The sequence below is a fragment of the Scardinius erythrophthalmus genome (assembly GCF_964197995.2).
Source record: "Scardinius erythrophthalmus genome assembly, chromosome: 15".
Taxonomy (NCBI): domain Eukaryota; kingdom Metazoa; phylum Chordata; class Actinopteri; order Cypriniformes; family Leuciscidae; genus Scardinius; species Scardinius erythrophthalmus.
In genome coordinates this window covers 9,452,257-9,471,178 of record NC_138235.1, presented here as the reverse complement: position 1 = coordinate 9,471,178, position 18,922 = coordinate 9,452,257, and the positions used below count along the sequence as shown (strand labels likewise).

Genomic DNA, 18,922 nt, shown 5'->3' with positions numbered 1-18,922 from the left:
GTGTTCACGTTCAGGTGTGTTCGCTTTCAGGTGTGTTCACGTTCAGGTGTGTTCGCGTTCAAGGTGTGTTCACGTGTGTTCGCTTTCAGGTGTGTTCATGTTCAGGTGTGTTCGCATTCAAGGTGTGTTCACGTTCAGGTGTGTTCGTGTTCAGGTATGTTTGCATTCATGTGTGTTCACGTTCAGGTGTGTTCGCTTTCAGGTGTGTTAACGTTCAGGTGTGTTCGCGTTCAAGGTGTGTTCACGTGTGTTCGCTTTCAGGTGTGTTCACGTTCAGGTGTGTTCATGTTCAGGTGTGTTCGCGTTCAGGTGTGTTTGCATTCATGTGTGTTCACGTTCAGGTGTGTTCGCTTTCAGGTGTGTTCACGCTCAGGTGTGTTCACGTTCAGGTGTGTTCACAGTCAGGGGTGTTCACGTTCAGGTGTGTTCGCTTTCAGGTGTGTTCACGTTCAGGTGTGTTCACGTTCAGGTGTGTTCATGTTCAGGTGTGTTCACGTTCAGGTGTGTTCGCGTTCAGGTGTGTTTGCATTCATGTGTGTTCACGTTCAGGTGTGTTCGCTTTCAGGTGTGTTCGCGTTCAAGGTGTGTTCACGTGTGTTCGCTTTCAGGTGTGTTCGCTTTCAGGTGTGTTCACGTTCAGGTGTGTTTGCATTCATGTGTGTTCACGTTCAGGTGTGTTCGCGTTCAGATGTGTTTGCGTTCAGGTGTGTTCGTGTTCAGGTGTGTTCGTATGTCTTCACTGACATTTTTAATTGGTCCCTTAGAGTATGTAAAGTCCCAGCATGTTTTAAATCAGCTGTAATTATTCCTGTGCCCAAGAAGTCGAATGTGAGTTGTTTGAATGACTACAGACCAGTGGCCCTAACCTCTGTTATCATGAAAGTTTTTGAGCGATTAGTGGCTAATCATCTTTCAACTACGTCACTTGATCCTCACCAATTTGCATATAGGGAGAACAGGTCTGTTGAAGATGCAGTTTCTCTTTGTACCCATAATATTTTTCAACATTTGGAGGGGCCAGCTACATATGCTCGGGTTTTATTTATTGATTTTAGTTCTGCTTTTAATAATATTATACCAAAGAGATTGTGTGACAAACTCCTGGGGTTGGGGGTTAAGGAGTCCATATGTAAGTGGATTCTTGACTTTTTAACTGATAGATCTCAAGTGGTTAGGGTTAATAACCTTTTGTCAAATTCAATGTCCACCAGCATTGGCGCCCCCCAGGGGTGTGTTCTGTCTCCCCTTTTATACTCATTTTATACTAATGACTGTTTTTCTCATCATGACTCAGTCAAAATTTTTAAATTTGCAGACGATACCACTGTGGTAGGCCTCATTACTGATGATGATGAATCAGCCTACAGAACAGAAGTATCCTTGCTGGCTGAGTGGTGCACAATTAACAACTTGTCCCTTAACATCTCCAAAACCAAGGAGATGGTCATTGATTTTAGGAGCAAAAATATTAAGTCGCTTCAACCTCTGGCCATCAAGGACAAAACTGTAGAGTGGGTGGAAAGTTTCAGGTTCCTTGGGACCATTATTTCCTCTAGTCTTAAATGGAACCTCAATGTCAGCCAGATTGTTAAAAAAGCTCAGCAGCGACTTTTCTTTTTGAGACAACTAAGGAAATTTAAAGTGTCCAAGGCTGGAATGCTCCACTTTTACAGGGGTGTGATAGAGAGCATTCTTACTTTCTCCATCACTGTATGGTGGGGTAGCTGCTCGGCGGAGGATAAGTCTGCATTGAACAGGGTAGTTAGCACTGCGTCAAGAATAATTGGGTTGGACCTCCCTAAGATCTGTGACATTTATAACAACCGTCTACTCAAAACTGGTCTGAAAATACTTAAGGATTCATCACACCCTGCTAATTCCCTTTTCATTCCTCTACCATCAGGCAGAAGGTTGGGAAGCATAAGATCTAGAACCACCCGTTTTTCTAATAGCACTTACCCGCAGGCTGTGAGGGCTCTCAACTCACAACAACAATCTCTATCTACTTTACTTATACAGACAAAGCTATGCCCTTCTTCTTCTTAGGGTCACTAAATGCACTAGCACTTTGTCTGATTAGTTTTATTATTATTTATTAGCAGTAATCTAAGTATTTGTTTTCTGTTTAGATTTCATGTTTTTATTGTATATGTTATGTTGTACTGTCTTGTGTGAGCCAATTCACCAAAATGAATTCCAGGCGATGTGGGTCGTTCTGGCAAAATAAAGACTTGAACTTGATCTTGAACTTGAACTTGAAGAACTTGAACTTGTCCCGTGTTTGCGTTCAGGTGTGTTCATGTTCAGGTGTGTACGCGTTCAGGTGTGTTCGCTTTCAGGTGTGTTCACGTTCAGGTGTGTTCGCGTTCAGGTGTGTACGCGTTCAGGTGTGTTCGCTTTCAGGTGTGTTCGCGTTCAGGTGTGTTCGCGTTCAGGTGTGTTTGCATTCATGTGTGTTCACGTTCAGTTGTGTTCGTGTTCAGATGTGTTTGCGTTCAGGTGTGTTCGTGTTCAGGTGTGTTCGTGTTCAGGTGTGTTCGCGGTCAGGTGTGTTCGTGTTCAGGTGTGTTCACGTTCAGGTGTGTTCGCGTTCAGGTATGTTTGCATTCATGTGTGTTCACGTTCAGGTGTGTTCGTGTTCAGGTGTGTTCGCGTTCAGGTGTGTTCGCGTTCAGATGTGTTCACGTTCAGGTGTGTTCGTGTTCAGGTGTGTTCGCGTTCAGGTGTGTTCGTGTTCAGGTGTGTTCACGTTCAGGTGTGTTCGCGTTCAGGTATGTTTGCATTCATGTGTGTTCACGTTCAGGTGTGTTCGCGTTCAGGTGTGTTCGCTTTCAGGTGTGTTCGCGTTCAGGTGTGTTCGCGTTCAGGTGTGTTTGCGTTCATGTGTGTTCACGTTCAGGTGTGTTCGCTTTCAGGTGTGTTCACGTTCAGGTGTGTTCACGTTCAGGTGTGTTCGCTTTCAGGTGTGTTCACGTTCAGGTGTGTTCGCGTTCAAGGTGTGTTCACGTGTGTTCGCTTTCAGGTGTGTTCACGTTCAGGTGTGTTCGCTTTCAGGTGTGTTCGCGTTCAGGTGTGTTCGCGTTCAGGTGTGTTTGCATTCATGTGTGTTCACGTTCAGTTGTGTTCGTGTTCAGATGTGTTTGCGTTCAGGTGTGTTCGTGTTCAGGTGTGTTCGTGTTCAGGTGTGTTCGCGGTCAGGTGTGTTCGTGTTCAGGTGTGTTCACGTTCAGGTGTGTTCGCGTTCAGGTATGTTTGCATTCATGTGTGTTCACGTTCAGGTGTGTTCGTGTTCAGGTGTGTTCGCGTTCAGGTGTGTTCGCGTTCAGATGTGTTCACGTTCAGGTGTGTTCGTGTTCAGGTGTGTTCGCGTTCAGGTGTGTTCGTGTTCAGGTGTGTTCACGTTCAGGTGTGTTCGCGTTCAGGTATGTTTGCATTCATGTGTGTTCACGTTCAGGTGTGTTCGCGTTCAGGTGTGTTCGCTTTCAGGTGTGTTCGCGTTCAGGTGTGTTCGCGTTCAGGTGTGTTTGCGTTCATGTGTGTTCACGTTCAGGTGTGTTCGCTTTCAGGTGTGTTCACGTTCAGGTGTGTTCACGTTCAGGTGTGTTCGCTTTCAGGTGTGTTCACGTTCAGGTGTGTTCGCGTTCAAGGTGTGTTCACGTGTGTTCGCTTTCAGGTGTGTTCACGTTCAGGTGTGTTCATGTTCAGGTGTGTTCGCGTTCAGGTGTGTTTGCATTCATGTGTGTTCACGTTCAGGTGTGTTCGCTTTCAGGTGTGTTAACGTTCAGGTGTGTTCGCGTTCAAGGTGTGTTCACGTGTGTTCGCTTTCAGGTGTGTTCACGTTCAGGTGTGTTCGCGTTCAGGTGTGTTCGCGTTCAGGTGTGTTCGCATTCATGTGTGTTCACGTTCAGGTGTGTTCGTGTTCAGGTGTGTTTGCATTCAGGTGTGTTCACGTTCAGGTGTGTTCGTGTTCAGGTGTGTTTGTGTTCAGGGGTGTTTGCATTCATGTGTGTTCACGTTCAGGTGTGTTCGCTTTCATGTGTGTTCGCGTTCAAGGTGTGTTTGCGTTCAGGTGTGTTTGCGTTCAGGTGTGTTCGCATTCATGTGTTCACATTCAGGTGTGTTTGCATTCATGTGTGTTCACGTTCAGGTGTGTTCACGTTCAAGGTGTGTTTGCGTTCAGGTGTGTTCGTGTTCAGGTGTGTTTGTGTTCAGGGGTGTTCACGTTCAGGTGTGTTTGCATTCATGTGTGTTCACGTTCAGGTGTGTTCGCTTTCATGTGTGTTCGCGTTCAAGGTGTGTTTGCGTTCAGGTGTGTTTGCGTTCAGGTGTGTTCGCATTCATGTGTTCACGTTCAGGTGTGTTTGCATTCATGTGTGTTCGCGTTCAAGGTGTGTTTGCGTTCAGGGGTGTTCACGTTCAGGGGTGTTTGCATTCATGTGTGTTCACGTTCAGGTGTGTTCGCTTTCATGTGTGTTCGCGTTCAAGGTGTGTTTGCATTCAGGTGTGTTCGTGTTCAGGTGTGTTCGCGTTCAAGGTGTGTTTGCATTCAGGTGTGTTCGTGTTCAAGGTGTGTTTGCGTTCAGGGGTGTTCACGTTCAGGGGTGTTTGCATTCATGTGTGTTCACGTTCAGGTGTGTTCGCTTTCATGTGTGTTCACGTTCAGGTGTGTTCGCTTTCATGTGTGTTCGCGTTCAAGGTGTGTTCGTGTTCAGGTGTGTTTGTGTTCAGGGGTGTTCACGTTCAGGTGTGTTCGTGTTCAGGGGTGTTCACGTTCAGGTGTGTTTGAAGACAGTGGGTTGAAGACCAGGGGCCTATAAACTTTAGTCCAATTACTGGAATTGTAATCATTCTATAGCGATAACACTCACAAAGTGTAGTTTCTAGTAAATTAAATAATTTCGAATTCTCTTATATTTCCAGGTTTTTCATGACCATTGGGACAATTAATTTAAGATGCTACCATGTACTTGCACATTCAGTTCTATTGATGTATTTTTTTGTTGAACTTCTATTAAAACTACTGTTGTGACATTCATGCTGCAATGGAGAATTAAAATAAAGTTTCACGTTTGATTCATATATGTACCCTGAATCTTGTTCAGATATAAAAATAAAGAAAAAAATTAAGAGACATAAAAAAAACTACTAAAAAATAATTTCACAATACAAATCCCAAATTATAATCTTCAATGCAAAAACAGAGAAAAATATCAGTCCCCTTCCATGAAAGTACAGAGAGAGAGAGACAGAGAGAATCAACCAATTGGTCTTTTTTAATTCATGTAGGGCAATATAACATGTTATTTCACAATAATTTAAAAGAAAAAAGTTTTCCAAGCAGAAATGCAAACTGTGATCGTGGCCAAACAGCCATAGATGTAGATGTGGGTTTTAGAGGCAGGGTAAAAACATACCAAGTGAAGGATAAAGCATTATGGCCAATTCATTCTTACAATAGAGTTGCATTGGTTCCAAGCACTACCTTGAAGAAATACAGCCAGACCAAGATATGTACGAATTCTTAACTTTATTACGATTTTGAGTATAAATTCCTGCAGTCCACAATAGAAAATGCAGAGTGTATACATTGAAAAGACTGATCCCAAACCAGTTGTGCACGGGCACATAAAAACAAGACATCAGTATTGAGGGGGGCATATTAAAAACCAGCCTTAGTACCATCATGATCTACTAAACGGGGGCTCAGAGCTAAGCAACTAGCGGGATGTAGTTCATTACAGAGAAAGGAAAGACAGAGAGAAAAGCCCTAACCTTTAGGTGCCACACTAAATTATTTTGTCCATGATACAACAAATCAAAAGTCAATTCAGTGCACCAAACGAATACGTATAGAAAAATAAACTAACACACACACACACACACAAACCAATTTTTCTACCACAGTCTGAACTTGTTTTGCATCTCTGTGACTCAATGCAGTAATTCCTGTGGCGTGTCCAGATGCTTATATATGAAAAAAAACAGTTTAAAACAAAAATAAAAGCAACACAAATCCCACACTGGAGACAGTTATAAATGGATCAGACACTGCACTGGGACCAGCTGAACGTCGTCAGGAAAGAGAAGAGTAATCCGTCATAGGCTGTTGTAAAGTGAGGTATGAAGGTGACGGTCAAGTCCAGAGTAGAACTGACCTGGTTGCAGTTTTCCGGGTTTAATTAACCATGTTTGTAGCAGCATTAAGTTCTGAGAGGAGACCCAGTCACTGGACCGATCAGCGTTCCCTGACATGGAATTTAACACGTCAAAAAAAACGAAACAAAAACAGCATGAAGAAAAGAGCAAACATTGTCTGAGTGGACTGTTATCGGACAGACGTGACACGGCTGGGAAGTTCGCAAGGAAATAGAGAGCAAATGGAATGATCTAGCATTTTCTATAAAAAAAAAAAAAAAAAAAAAAAAAAAAAAAAAAGTTTAACATTTTGCATGCAAGATTAACAGATTTATTGGGGGCTGATAAAAGCACTGCTGGCGTTGCACTTTTGGAGCAAGGATCAGGCTGCCATGCTTACGTTGGTGGTTAAACAAATCAAGTCACTTCCAAAGTTAAAACCCATCAGGCAATCGGCGAGCTGAATTACACTGAGAACGGGCCGACTACGGTAAACTCGTCGCAGAAAGTGAAATCATGATGGTGGCGAGACAGCGGAGGGAGTTATGAAAAACAAAAAGTCAAAAAAGTTTCACGACAAAGCATTCAATGATATGTTGATTACAAGTTAAAAGACCTCTAGATTATGCTCACTCAAAAATATGCTCATTTTTATTTCTAGCTTGAATCACGGAGAAGCTAAAAAGTATAACTGGAGACATCGAGTTACCACACACACGCACACACACAACCCAAGTAAAAACAAACGAGTAGGTCAATTCACCTTTGTCCAGTACACAACGACATGAATTTCACACAACCTACCATATCTTAGACTTTGAATTGTAAAAAATAAACTTGAATTCTCAAGGCCTGAAACTGTTGTTTGCGTAAAAGAGAAAACTTCAGTATTTTGCAAATCGCTTTGTGTCAAGCCGCCATCAGAGCATATCTTTGTCCAGTATAACGACAGACGCTTTTCGACCAATTACCCATTGAGTGCGAGACATATACAGATGTGCATACACATGTGCATGCATCCATGAATGGACATACAGTATTCTGAGTCTTTTTCCAGTGGTGTTACACAGAGAAGAAGGCGCATGAAGTGTGCAGTCCTCCCTGACACTAGGGGGCGCTAGAGCGTAAAGGTGAGTTGGAGGGCGAGGGTGGCACTAGTGTAAGGGGAAGGGGAAGGGGCAGTCCAGCTCTGGTCAACAGGAAGAAATAACGTTGGATTGTGAGGTAGCATGAGTTGCTGGTTACTGTTCCTCTTCCTCCTCTTCTTCCTCCTCCTCAGAGGACTTGGATGGCTGCTCCTCTTTCTCCTGGAGAGAAGAAACGAGAGAACGTCATTTATGTGTGTGTCAAAGCATGCAAAATACTATAAACAATGCAATGGTCACAAAAACATTTCTTTGTGAGATTCACACAACTACTGAATTCAGGGTTCGTACGGATGTGTAGGGCCCTATCATTTCCGCGATCACGGATTCGCGGAATTGGTAAATTAACGCGGAATCTAGTGTCAACGCGGAATTTCCCGGAATTTTACATATTTGGAATAAAATTCTGTTTTTGTGTGGGAGAAAAACGTATGTCTGAGGAAAATCGCATATTACTGAAGGAACGAGCAGAGAGAGAGGCCCGGTCGCGCGCGCGTCTTCAAACTGTCTCGCTCTCTCGCACTCCCTCACGCTTATTAATCTAAATCAATTGAGAATTGACATAATGGTAAAAGATCGGAAGAACGAAGTTTCACGTGGAGCATTCGGATATTTTTTTCCTGAATTAGGCTGCCGCTGGGTGTGAATTGTGCAAAAAAAAAAAAAATGTTACCTTTCCTTCTTCTCTGAAAAGCGTTCCGCCCATTCAGACATAAAAACACTTTCAATAAACTAAACTAAACCTATCCAATAATGAAATGTTTTCTGTGTTGACAAATCTTGTGCGATGTCCTAAAACTGCCGGGATAATCACACAACGCGCTGTACAAGTCTGCTAATCTGATACGTCCGATTCGCGAACTAATGACTCCTTTGAACTGATTCACTTTAATTATACCATGGACTGGGTGAATACTCGATTCTGATTGGCTGCAGGGTGTCCGTTAAAAAGTGATAATGTACACCTTGGAACTGATGACAGTTTTAAATGATGCGCTGGCTCAAACTCACTGATCAACTGCTGCGGTCGGCTCGCTGTGGCCACGTTGCTTGGCAACGCCTGTATACTATTAAATAGTGTGCGCTCGACTTAAATAAAAACCCTCACGATTTTTACTCTAAAACACATTAAAGTATTATTAATTGATTAAATATGTCTTTCTTTCGTAAGTGACCATGGTATAAGCGGGTTAATGCCCTTCGAGGTGTTCATTATCAGGTTTTAATGGACTTCGGCGGAGGCAACCGTCCGACGCGCTCGCCGTCGTCCATTAAAACCTGATAATGGACACCTCGTCGGGCATTAACCCTCACTGAATGGTTAAAACAACTGATCTGTCCAACACTGAATCGGTTCGGTGTATAACAAAATCGGTAACACTTTACAATAAGGTTCCATTTATTAAACTCTAGTTAACTAGATCAGTTAACATTAACTATTAATAAACTGCACTTCTACAGCATTTATTAATCTTTATTAAATGTTAATTTCACCATTTAGTAGCCTACATTATTTAAATGAAAAGTTGTATTTGGTTAACATTAGTTAGCTTAATGCACTGTGTGAAGTAACATTAAAAATACAGTGATTAAAAACCCTGTGATTTTCGCATCTCAGAATCTCAACACGATCAGAGTCTCGATACACACACTCGCAGTCTTTGCCACTTTGCACGCGACAGGAAGTAAATGAGCAAGACTCGTGTTGCACATTATATTGCTGCAAAGATTAGTGTATTATGCATGTGCAACTGCTTTTTAGCACTTAATTAGAAGCAACTGTGTCACATAGGGACTCCTGACCAGACATTCAGAAGTTTAAAATGCAAAGTATTGAAAATCAAAAAGCTCTGTAAACAATCGCATTCTGGGTAATCGAAAGATTGACACACTTGCGGTCATCACACCCACTTGAACCAGATACTGGATATTTGTCATGCAAGTAGACAAGTGCAGAGACCACAAGTGTGGGCATTTAGATGGGCCACTGACTCATCACCTCCACTGCTTTCATGAATTTAGGTAATTATAGGTCACAATACGACTGCTGCCAACTTAAACTTTGCGCAAATGCACAAAGACGACGCATCTGATAACACTTCTCTATTAAAACTTTAAACAACCAGAATGCATGTGGTGTTCATGCTATTAAAAAGTTGTTCAAAGTTGGACTGATTAAGTGAAGGAAATGCCCTGGCTTTCAAAGCATGGCCGCAATAACTCGTAGTGTGACTCAAAGCCTGGGGTTTCAGTGACTCAGCGTGCTGGATTCCTGCAGACATGTAAACGTCAGTGCCTCATGCGAGAGGAACGCGGTGTAAAGACACGCGGGGCTGATGACTACACCGTGAGCTGTCGAGGAAACGCAGGGCGGTGCATGCCAAACGGACTTAAAGAGCAAAATAAAACGCTTCAAGATATTTGATCTGTTCTTATAAACGAGACCTACGGGAGAAACGAGCGGCGAGAAAGAAATCTCTCGGGAGAAGCAGCCAAATATTTTCATTGTTGCCCGTGGCAACTTCTCACCACATAAACACTGGTTTAGCCGTGTGGTTTTGTGCCGTAACGCCACACAGAACAGACTCTTAAAGGCACAGAACACACATGATGAACTTACGGCTTTCTTGGGTCGTCCGCGGCGCTTTGTCCCTGCAGGTGCCGAGGCCGGCGCTGCTTTCTGAAAGAGAAGAGAGAGAGTGTGTGAGCGTGGTGCTACACACACAGATGAGCAGCAGAGGGAGCTGTGCTGGCAGGCGGCCCGGGCCAGCGGGTTCACTGGCCATTATACTGGAAGCGGACACGAGCAGCACGCGGTGCACTTCAGCCCGTCAGCCACCTGGTCCAGAGCTGAGAGACAGCTGGTACGAGACACACACACACACACACACACAAAAGGCCAAGGCGGTGTGCTTATGGGGGGAGGGGTCGGAGGGACAGCTGTTGCCATGACAATAGATGGCGGGGAAGGAAGAGTTGAAGGGGGGGTGGGGGGGGTATTATCATCTCGGCTGCTCGTACACATGCAACATGCAACAGCGCTTGCTACGCCACAGGAAGCTCTAGCAGGAAGTTCACCGGAATCGAGCACCTGGTTTGGTCTGCCGGCTCGAAAAACACACTGTTGTGATCGTCGCACGCAACAAGACACAGGCCGTCAACAACAATGTTTACATAAACAAAAGGCTCATGCAGTGATTGCACAGAACATTGCAGTGAACAGTGCAAGAACTCCCCACTATAAACTAGGGCCGGGCAACGATTAATCGCATCCAAAACAAAAAAGTGTGTGTTTACATAATATATATGTGTGTGTGTGTGTGCGCAGAGTATAATTATTTTGTATAAATACACACACATATGCATGTATATATTTAAGAAAAGTGTGTCATTTATGTATATATAGTATAAATATATACATGCAAATATTTCTTAAAATGCATGTGTATTTATATATACAAAATAATTATACACACACATTATTTTGGATGCAGTTAATCCTTGCCCCGCCCTTTGTATTTGATTCGTTGAATTTAATAAATTATCATAAGTGGTTGCACACAATTGATTTTAGCTACATTTAAACAAATGCATTAAGTTTAACTAAATCAATTTTAGCTCAACTTAATGCATTTGTTTAAATGTAGCTAAAATCAATTGTGTGCAACCACTTACCATAATAAATTCAACAAATAATTTTCTTCAGTGTATAGGAGGCCGGCAGAGAGATGCAGATGTGTGTGTAGTAGTGCAGAGGCGGTCGTGGTGCACCCCCCCGCTGAGACGTCGACTCACTTTGCCCCTCGGTGTCAAGGAGCTGGGCTTGTTCTTGCTGCCCTTTGGTCTTCCTCTCGGTCTCTTCGGTGTGGGCGACCCACTCGGCTCCTGCTGCAAGAAGATCGAAATAAACACGGTTACACAAACAAGCCAAGTGTGGGTCACCATATACTGCTGGAGAACTTATGAAGCATGTGCTGGGCATCGCTAACACAACTGGGCGCTACTTTAAGACCAACAGGTGGCATGCAGTCCTCGGCTGCCAAAAGAGAATCAAATACACTGTAGGCCATTACAGCCTGACTCTCTGTTGAACACATGCATCTGGATGGGGAGGCATAATATACATTGAACGTCTCTTCGAGGACAGAAAACCAAGTTCGTCAATATTGGGATGAAAACAGCACAATGCATGTGTTAACTGTGCCGTTCAAAGTAATAATACTGTTACAATTACCAAAATTAATCTCTACTGAATGTTGTATACTTTTCCCCCACTGATTTCAGAAATTAATCACCTACAAAAAGCACAAATTGAGAATCTGCTGGTTATATACTGCAATTAAACTTTGAGCAAGTGTCCTGTGACGTTGTCAATATGGTTAAAATCAGCACAAACTACTTACAAAAGCAATTAACTCATGCATGTAGCATTGCAACAAAAGGTAGGTTTTTTTAAGTTAAATTAAAAATAAACACTATACTCTAAAGCAACTACGATAGTGGTGCATAATGAGTAATTTATCTTATATGATGGTGGCCATGGATTACTACTCAAAGGCTCTGATTACAAGGGTGAGTAATAGAAACTTTAAACCCAATGCACTTTTGAGGCCCTGTGAGTGACAGGAGGATGAACCAATCAAACGCTGGCATTTCCCAACAGCCAATCAGCGAGCAGCTGCAACAGTAAATGGGTTACTGCTGGTTTATAGAGATCATGTTACAGGCCTTGGTCGCCCTGCCACTACAGATGACCACTGCACATGGTGAGCGTGTGCCACTGGGTTGTAAATGCATCAAAACAAAGATTATAATAAGTGCTTTCTGCATTAAACATCACATTTATAAAAAAAAAAAAAATGGGTTCAGATCTCCTCAGTCCAGAAATCAAAAAGTAACAACAACCCATTCTGGTATCATGTTAACCTAAAATGCAAACCAAGGACAGGGTTTTCATCTCACCATTATGAAATATACCACCCCATTATATGCACTTCTATCTAAAACGCCCCCTGGAAGCACTGCAATAACGTTACCTGTGGGTGTTTTCGTGGTCTTCCACGTCCTCTCTTCTCTGCTCCATCTTTCTCTTTAGGAGCCACTGTGTCCTTGCCGGAATCACTCATTTCGTCTGACTGGAAAACTGCATGGCGAAGAGAGAGAGAGTCGGTGGGTTAGCACAAACAAACACTGGTGATAACTGGTGAAACAACGGAAACTTTAAATACATAACCCGAACCTTTAGTAGACAATAATAAATGGAGTATACATTAACTTTACAGTGCGTGTAATGAAACCGTGCAGAACGACCGGCTTCTCGTTTGTTTACAACACGCGCTAGGCCTGAGCTCGCGCAAGTTATTCCTAACAATGTCGATTATAAGCGAATATGTTTTAATCACGACGTGTCCGTTTAAACCGTCGGATTTTAATACCTTTAAACGGCAGAAGTGAAACCCGTCGCGGGTTGGCTGTGCTGCGGCGGAGCTTTAAAACAGAAAGCTAAAAGGCGAACGGCGGCTCCTACGGATACCCCGCAGTTCCAGCGCAAACCGGAACACGAACACACAGCGCGAGATTCGCGCCCTTTTAAATCCCCGAGCGCGTGAAAACACGATTCTGTTGTTTACACTGCGAAGGGCTTTAATCGACTGAAATGTGTGTAAATGATGAACAAAGACGAATTATAACACCAGATATTTGTGTAAAACGATTTAAAACAAACTATTGTAGCCTTTTGTTAACAAACCCACTACAAAATTACACTTTTAAAGAATTTAAATAATTTGCTGTATATAAAGTTTCTTTGGGAATAATGTAGGCTGAGAGAGTGTATCTACAGATTCTCGTAGGTAATAAAACACGACGAAAAACGCGCCAGGCGAGCCCGCCAATCTGCTTAGTGTTTGTTAATCCTTATCAAATAGAGCCTTTAAAACTAAACACCTTCTTCCTGTTTTCGTTTTCGTATTTCTGTTTTGCAGAGATGTAATAATACTGACGATAGCTTTAAAAATGAATAAGAGATATTTCAAACGTACCCTTTTAAAATGAGCGGTCGGGACGAAGTCCAAAGCGTGTAAACCAGCGCGGTCTGCGAGCTGCGAATGAATGAAACACAACAATCGCCTTCGGGAGTTTCAGGGGCATTTCACGGGGTCTTCCAGTGGGGGCGGGGCCAGCAGGAGGAGGACGTGCGTTTAAATTGTCAGTAACCAATCAGATGTTCTGGTGGAACTGCGCAGCCAATCACGTAGCGATGTGCCAGACACGAGCAACACAGAGATTGTCTTGACCAACCGTTTGCGTTTGTAATGTTGTTTCAGGTTTTTTGTTGTTACCGAGTCTTTTTTAAAAAAAAGAAGGGTTTTAAATGTATTGTTACTATTTTCAGCACAATTTTAAGGGGGTTTCCCAAGCAAAAATGTACACACTTACATACACGTATAGTCTAATAATGTACAAATGTAGTAAGCTTTTCTGAAAATACAGTTTTTGTTGTTGTTGTTATTTTAAGTGCATCTATAACAGTGTAGAGGCAAATAAAAGTGATAATGTCAATGCTTTTTGAGTTATAGGATTTACAACTATTTAATATTCAACAATAATATTGATCTACCTGCATTAACACCATTATATGAGAACTGAACTGAGCTGGACGATGGCATCACTGTTTTCTCCAGAGCGGCTGTAAATGAACTAAATTGATAACTTTTTTACAACAAAAATGAAGCAACTTACTTAAGCTGGACTATGTCACTATCCTCTTCTATCTGCTGAAGAAACAAACTTTTTGTTATAGTATATGGTATAGTATAGAGAACAAATTGTTCTACTACATTAGAAAGTCTACAAGATTTCCAAAATCCTAAAAGAGACACAGCCTTATTCACACGTCTAAAATGTGTGGTACCAGAAAACACTTGTGCGTGTCGAAGAAAAAACACAATATCATTAAGGGAAATAAAATGTTTGATCAGAGCAACTAAGAAAAACTCTTAATTTACTGCCAAAGACCTGCAAGATGACCTGATGAAAGGAGGAAGAAACATTTCAATGCAGAGTATAAGAGATAAGCATGGACTTTATGTTGGGAAGTCTTGCCGAATGCCACCAAGAAGACCAAAAAGGCAGATTGAATATGCTGAAATTGATTTGGAAAGATGTGGAGTTCTGGAAGAGTGTTTTATTGAGTGATGTGACTGGACCCATGGATCAGCAGTATGAGCTTCTGAGCAGAAGAAGATGGTCTTTATGGTCAAACAAGGAGGAGGTCCAGTCCTGTTATGTGGAAATCTTGACTGTATGAAGGATATCATGAGTTCTTTGAAGTATCACGCCATTTTGGCAAAGATGGAGATGCCTTTGGTGCAGAGACTGAAGCTTGATGGTCAATGGAGGACAAACATCCCATACATCCAAGTCTACTGAAGCTTGGCCACTCGAATGATCTTCAGTGGCCTGCACAATCTTCAGATTTAAACCTCAATGAAAATATTTGGTGGGATTTGAAGAAAGCAGTGGTAACGTGAAGACCACAGATTATCAGAGATCCGGAAGCTTCTTTAAGCGAGGAGTGGGATTTCACTAGAGACGTGACAGAAGCACTTCAGCAGCGTTTATTGGAGGTTATAAAGGATAAAATATTCTGCACAAAATTGGACTTTTGGGGGTTGAATACTTTTCTACATGAATGTTTAGAGGCAATTTGATTTGTTTAATTTTTTTTATCGACTTTATGTTCTCAGAATCACTCAAATGTGTATTAATAAACTTTCTCAAGTAGTTTACTGATGCCTTTGTTGAACTGTTTTCATACAATTTTGTGTAATAATTTTGATTCCAACTATATGTGTGTGTGTGCTCTCTTGTTTTTTTTTTTGCAGCTATCTATCTGCAGATCATCACTTTAAAATGATAAAATGAAAACTACAATTCTGATCATTTACTCATCACCATGTTCTTCCAAACCTGTTCATTTACTGTGGAACACAAAAGAAGATATTTTGAAGAATAAGGTTCCAAAAGACATTGACCCTAAATGACTGTGTGTGTGTGTGTGTGTGTGTGTGTGTGTGTGTGTGTGTGTGTGTGTGTGTGTGTGTGTGTGTGTGTGTGTGTGTGTGTGTGTCTGTCTGTCTGTGTGTCTGTGTGTGTTTGAAATGATTTGTTGCATTTAATATTTTTTAAAAAGCTACATTTAAACAAATGCATTAAGTTGAACTTAATTTTAGTTCAACTTAATGCATTTGTTTAAATGTAGCTAAAATCAATTGTGTGCAACCACTTACCATAAAAAAAGATTAAATTCAACAAATCATTTTTTTCAGTGTGTGAGTGAGTGTGTGTCTGTGTCTGCGTGTGTGTGTGTGTGTGTGTGTGTGTGTGTGTGTGTGTGTGTGTGCGTGCGTGCGTGTGTGTGTGTGTGTGTGAAAACATTAATTTTTGAGTGAACTTTCCCTTTATTTCTAAGAAAGCATGGCCAATATGAAGTCATTTATATTCATTGATGAAAAATAGCGAGAATATAAAAAATATTGATGATAAAGACCAACATTACACACATATGCTAGTGAACTGGTGCATAAAACCACACACACTGTACAGTGTATCTACATTAAATATCAGAGCAGCTGTTAAATGAATCCACATCCATCCATCGGCACACAGACGAACATCTCTGAATGTCCTGCTGATCCGCCGCATCTTCATCCCTCAAATAAGTGAAGATCTGTCTTGAAATGCAGTATCTCATCATGCCATATAGGCCTGTTTGTTCCTCACAAAGCCATGCAATTTTCTTGAAAGTTGCAGATTCATTCAAAGGGTGACATAATATCTGATCTCAACAACATGTTATATTTAGTTACTGACCAGCATAAAAACAACATTTACAAATCCTAAATCATAAATAGCTGGTCTAGCAGACATCATTGCATGCATTAAAAAGAGAAGATATAAATAGTCCATTGACTTGTGAACGGCTGGTCTTTTCCTGTTGAAGTCATAGGCTAAAATGTCTTTATTAACAAGACAAAGCGAGGTGTGATGCTGCAGCTTTCGGCTCAATAAGCACATTGTGTTGCAAATACCACTTAAAGCACAGCAGCGTTTAGCACAGACTCTGCCACAATTTACTTACCTGTGTTTTCACAATGGGCCATTTGGTCTATACTGAGACGTCTTTAAAATGCAAAATCATGCCACTTATATACCATGCAAATAACATGACTAAATCCCCCATTCATGCTGTTTACAGACGAGTCATTGTGAGTCAGTGTGTATTCACTAATCAAATTATTGGCGATATTTTTCAGCGTGAACTTAAAAGGAGCAGTTTGTGTGTGTGTGTGTGTGTGTGTGTGTGTGTGTGTGTGTGTGTGTGTGTGTGTGTGTGGAATGTCTCGATGACAAAGAGACAAAACATGTACGCTGTTTGCCATCAACTTCCTGTCTAACTGAAGATAAACTTAATTGTTTGAGGCTGTTTTTTTGGGAGTTATTTGTCATGTCCACTCCTCGGGCGCCGGGCAGAAGAAGGAGTGTATGAATGAACAGCTGTAATGCTTTTTTCTGCTCAGCATGTGCTCTGCTGCTGTGCACTTCCTTCTCTTTTACACACCCCACTCATACACACATGCATGGTCAATTCATGGTCAATGTTCACACTCTTGCATTACCTAAAGGGACTTTGTCTTCTATAAAAAAGCAAGGTAAAGGTAACTGAATTAATATGGCCTTTCAAAATATGGAAAACTATTTAAAAAAACAAAAAAACATTACAGTGAAAATAAAATAAAATACACAAAAATGGTTAGGGATCTGATTAGAAAAACAACAGTCTACACTTTGAAGCTATAAACGGTTATTACAAACACTTTTTATTTACTGTACAGTGTTTTGAGGACTCTATGTTTATTTATAGAGGACAGTGTGGAGTGCAGACAGGAGGGGAAGTGAATAATTCAGATATTTGTTTTTAATATAACTGGAATAAGTCACATAATTGGATTTTACAACATAGCAGAATGCAAATAATCAGTGGGGTTGTATATACTTTTTGAAGGAACTGTAGTTTCGCAAGTAAACTCACTTAAATGAGAATTAATAGGTAATTTGCATTGCCATTTAAATGAAATTACTGAACTTAAATATACAAGCTTGATAAAAATGATCATTCAAGAAGAAAATTTCAGATGGCACTTAGAGGCTTTTGCATCTGAACTCTTCATATATATATATAGATAGATAGATAGATAGATAGATAGATAGATAGATAGATAGATAGATAGATAGATAGATAGATAGATAGATAGATAGATAGATAGATAGATAGATAGATAGATAGATAGATAGATAGATAGATAGATAGATCTGTACATGTAGTTTGTCATTGAAACTGGTTCATATTGGAATCTGATCTCTATACCAAGCAAAAGATACATTTCCTAAAATAAAGCGAAGATTGATTGGACACATGGTCTTTGACGTCCACAACAAAGTATATTGGAAGCGTTTCTCCTTCACTGTAAAAATAAATTAAAAAATCCACAGAAAAATGGAAAAGATGTCTTTAACCCTCGAACACAACACAATGCAATGCATAATTCAAAATATCGGTAAATACCTGCAAAAAAAAAAAAGAAAATTCCTCAATATTAACAATATTGGGCCCAGTGTTCCTTTTAGAAAACTAATAAACACATCTATTATGCATAAATGTATAGTTGCATTTTATTACTTGCATTGTGAACTGTTGTGCTGTGAACACACACGTGATGTGTGTTTTCAAAAGACTTGAAATATGGACCAAATAATTATGGAAATATGGACCATATTAAAATATTTTTTTCTTTGTCATTTTTGGAGCTTGACGATCACAGTCAGAGATGATTTTGTTAAAATCCACCTGAATATTCTGCAAAAGAACGTCATATGTATGGAAGCTTGTTTCCGCCACAGAATAAAACATTTAATTTTGCGACTTTATAACTCGTAATTCTGACTTCTTTTCTCAGAATTGTGAGATAAGCTCGTAATTGGAAGTTATAAAGTTTAATTCTGAAGAAAAAAATAATTGCGAGTTTATATCTTGCAACTCTGAGAAAAGAAGTCAGAATTAGGTAAATAAACTCGCAATTGTAAGATTTTATTTTAATTTATTTTCTTCATTGAAAGTCGCAATTACCTTTTTTATTGTGTGGTGGAAACAAAGCTTCCATACAAAATGGGAGCAAACGCTAACAGAAATGTCATTTTTGGGTGAACTGTTCCTTTAAGAAAATTGGTCCGTCCGCTTTTCCTGTTTTGCTTTTCCATAATCGATTACTTAACGTTACACCACATCTATTTTGTTCTTGCCCATTCTTTGTTCGTGTTTGGACTCAGTGTTGATCACAGACGGATGCAGAACCACATCCCCAGTTCTGTGTGTGTTTCGGTACTGTAGTCTGAGTCACGGCCGGACACTTGAACATTATCATTCGTACACACACACACACACACACACACACACACACACACACACACACACACACAAACACGTTGGGCTGGCTCGCGGACAGAGAGTGGAAGAGAGCGAACATTTATATATTTCTGAATGAAGCCTGAGGAAGGAAGTGGAGCACAGAAACCCCCGCCAT

General features: G+C 41.0%; 1 protein-coding gene across 4 annotated transcripts; it reads right to left on the bottom strand.

Moving 5' to 3' along the window:
- Positions 1-5,250: 5,250 nt before the first annotated feature.
- hmga1a (high mobility group AT-hook 1a) lies at positions 5,251-13,454 on the bottom strand. 4 transcript variants are annotated; one of them, XM_081386772.1, is made up of 5 exons: positions 13,322-13,454; positions 12,317-12,423; positions 11,076-11,168; positions 9,901-9,960; positions 5,251-7,442 (listed from the first exon to the last, which is right to left on the bottom strand). In XM_081386772.1, exons 2-5 carry the CDS (start codon positions 12,404-12,406, stop codon positions 7,377-7,379), a joined length of 309 nt encoding a protein of 102 aa, XP_081242898.1. In that variant the 5' UTR covers positions 12,407-12,423; positions 13,322-13,454; the 3' UTR covers positions 5,251-7,376. The 4 variants fall into 4 exon arrangements, with proteins under 4 accessions (XP_081242898.1, XP_081242899.1, XP_081242901.1 ...); XM_081386773.1 differs by lacking the exon at positions 13,322-13,454 and adding an exon at positions 12,716-12,877; XM_081386775.1 differs by having other exon boundaries at positions 5,511-7,442; positions 11,076-11,165; positions 13,322-13,445.
- Between the last annotated feature and the right edge of the window lie 5,468 nt (positions 13,455-18,922).

Coding starts and splice junctions, on each gene's coding strand:
- hmga1a (XM_081386772.1), bottom strand. CDS start 12,406: ATGAGTGATTCCGGCAAGGACACAGTGGCTCCTAAAGAGAAAGATGGA. Junction 11,169..12,316: donor GACCACGAAAACACCCACAG/GTAACGTTATTG, acceptor ATCTTCTTGCAG/CAGGAGCCGAGTGGGTCGCC. Junction 7,443..9,900: donor GCGGACGACCCAAGAAAGCC/GTAAGTTCATCA, acceptor TCTTCTCTCCAG/GAGAAAGAGGAGCAGCCATC.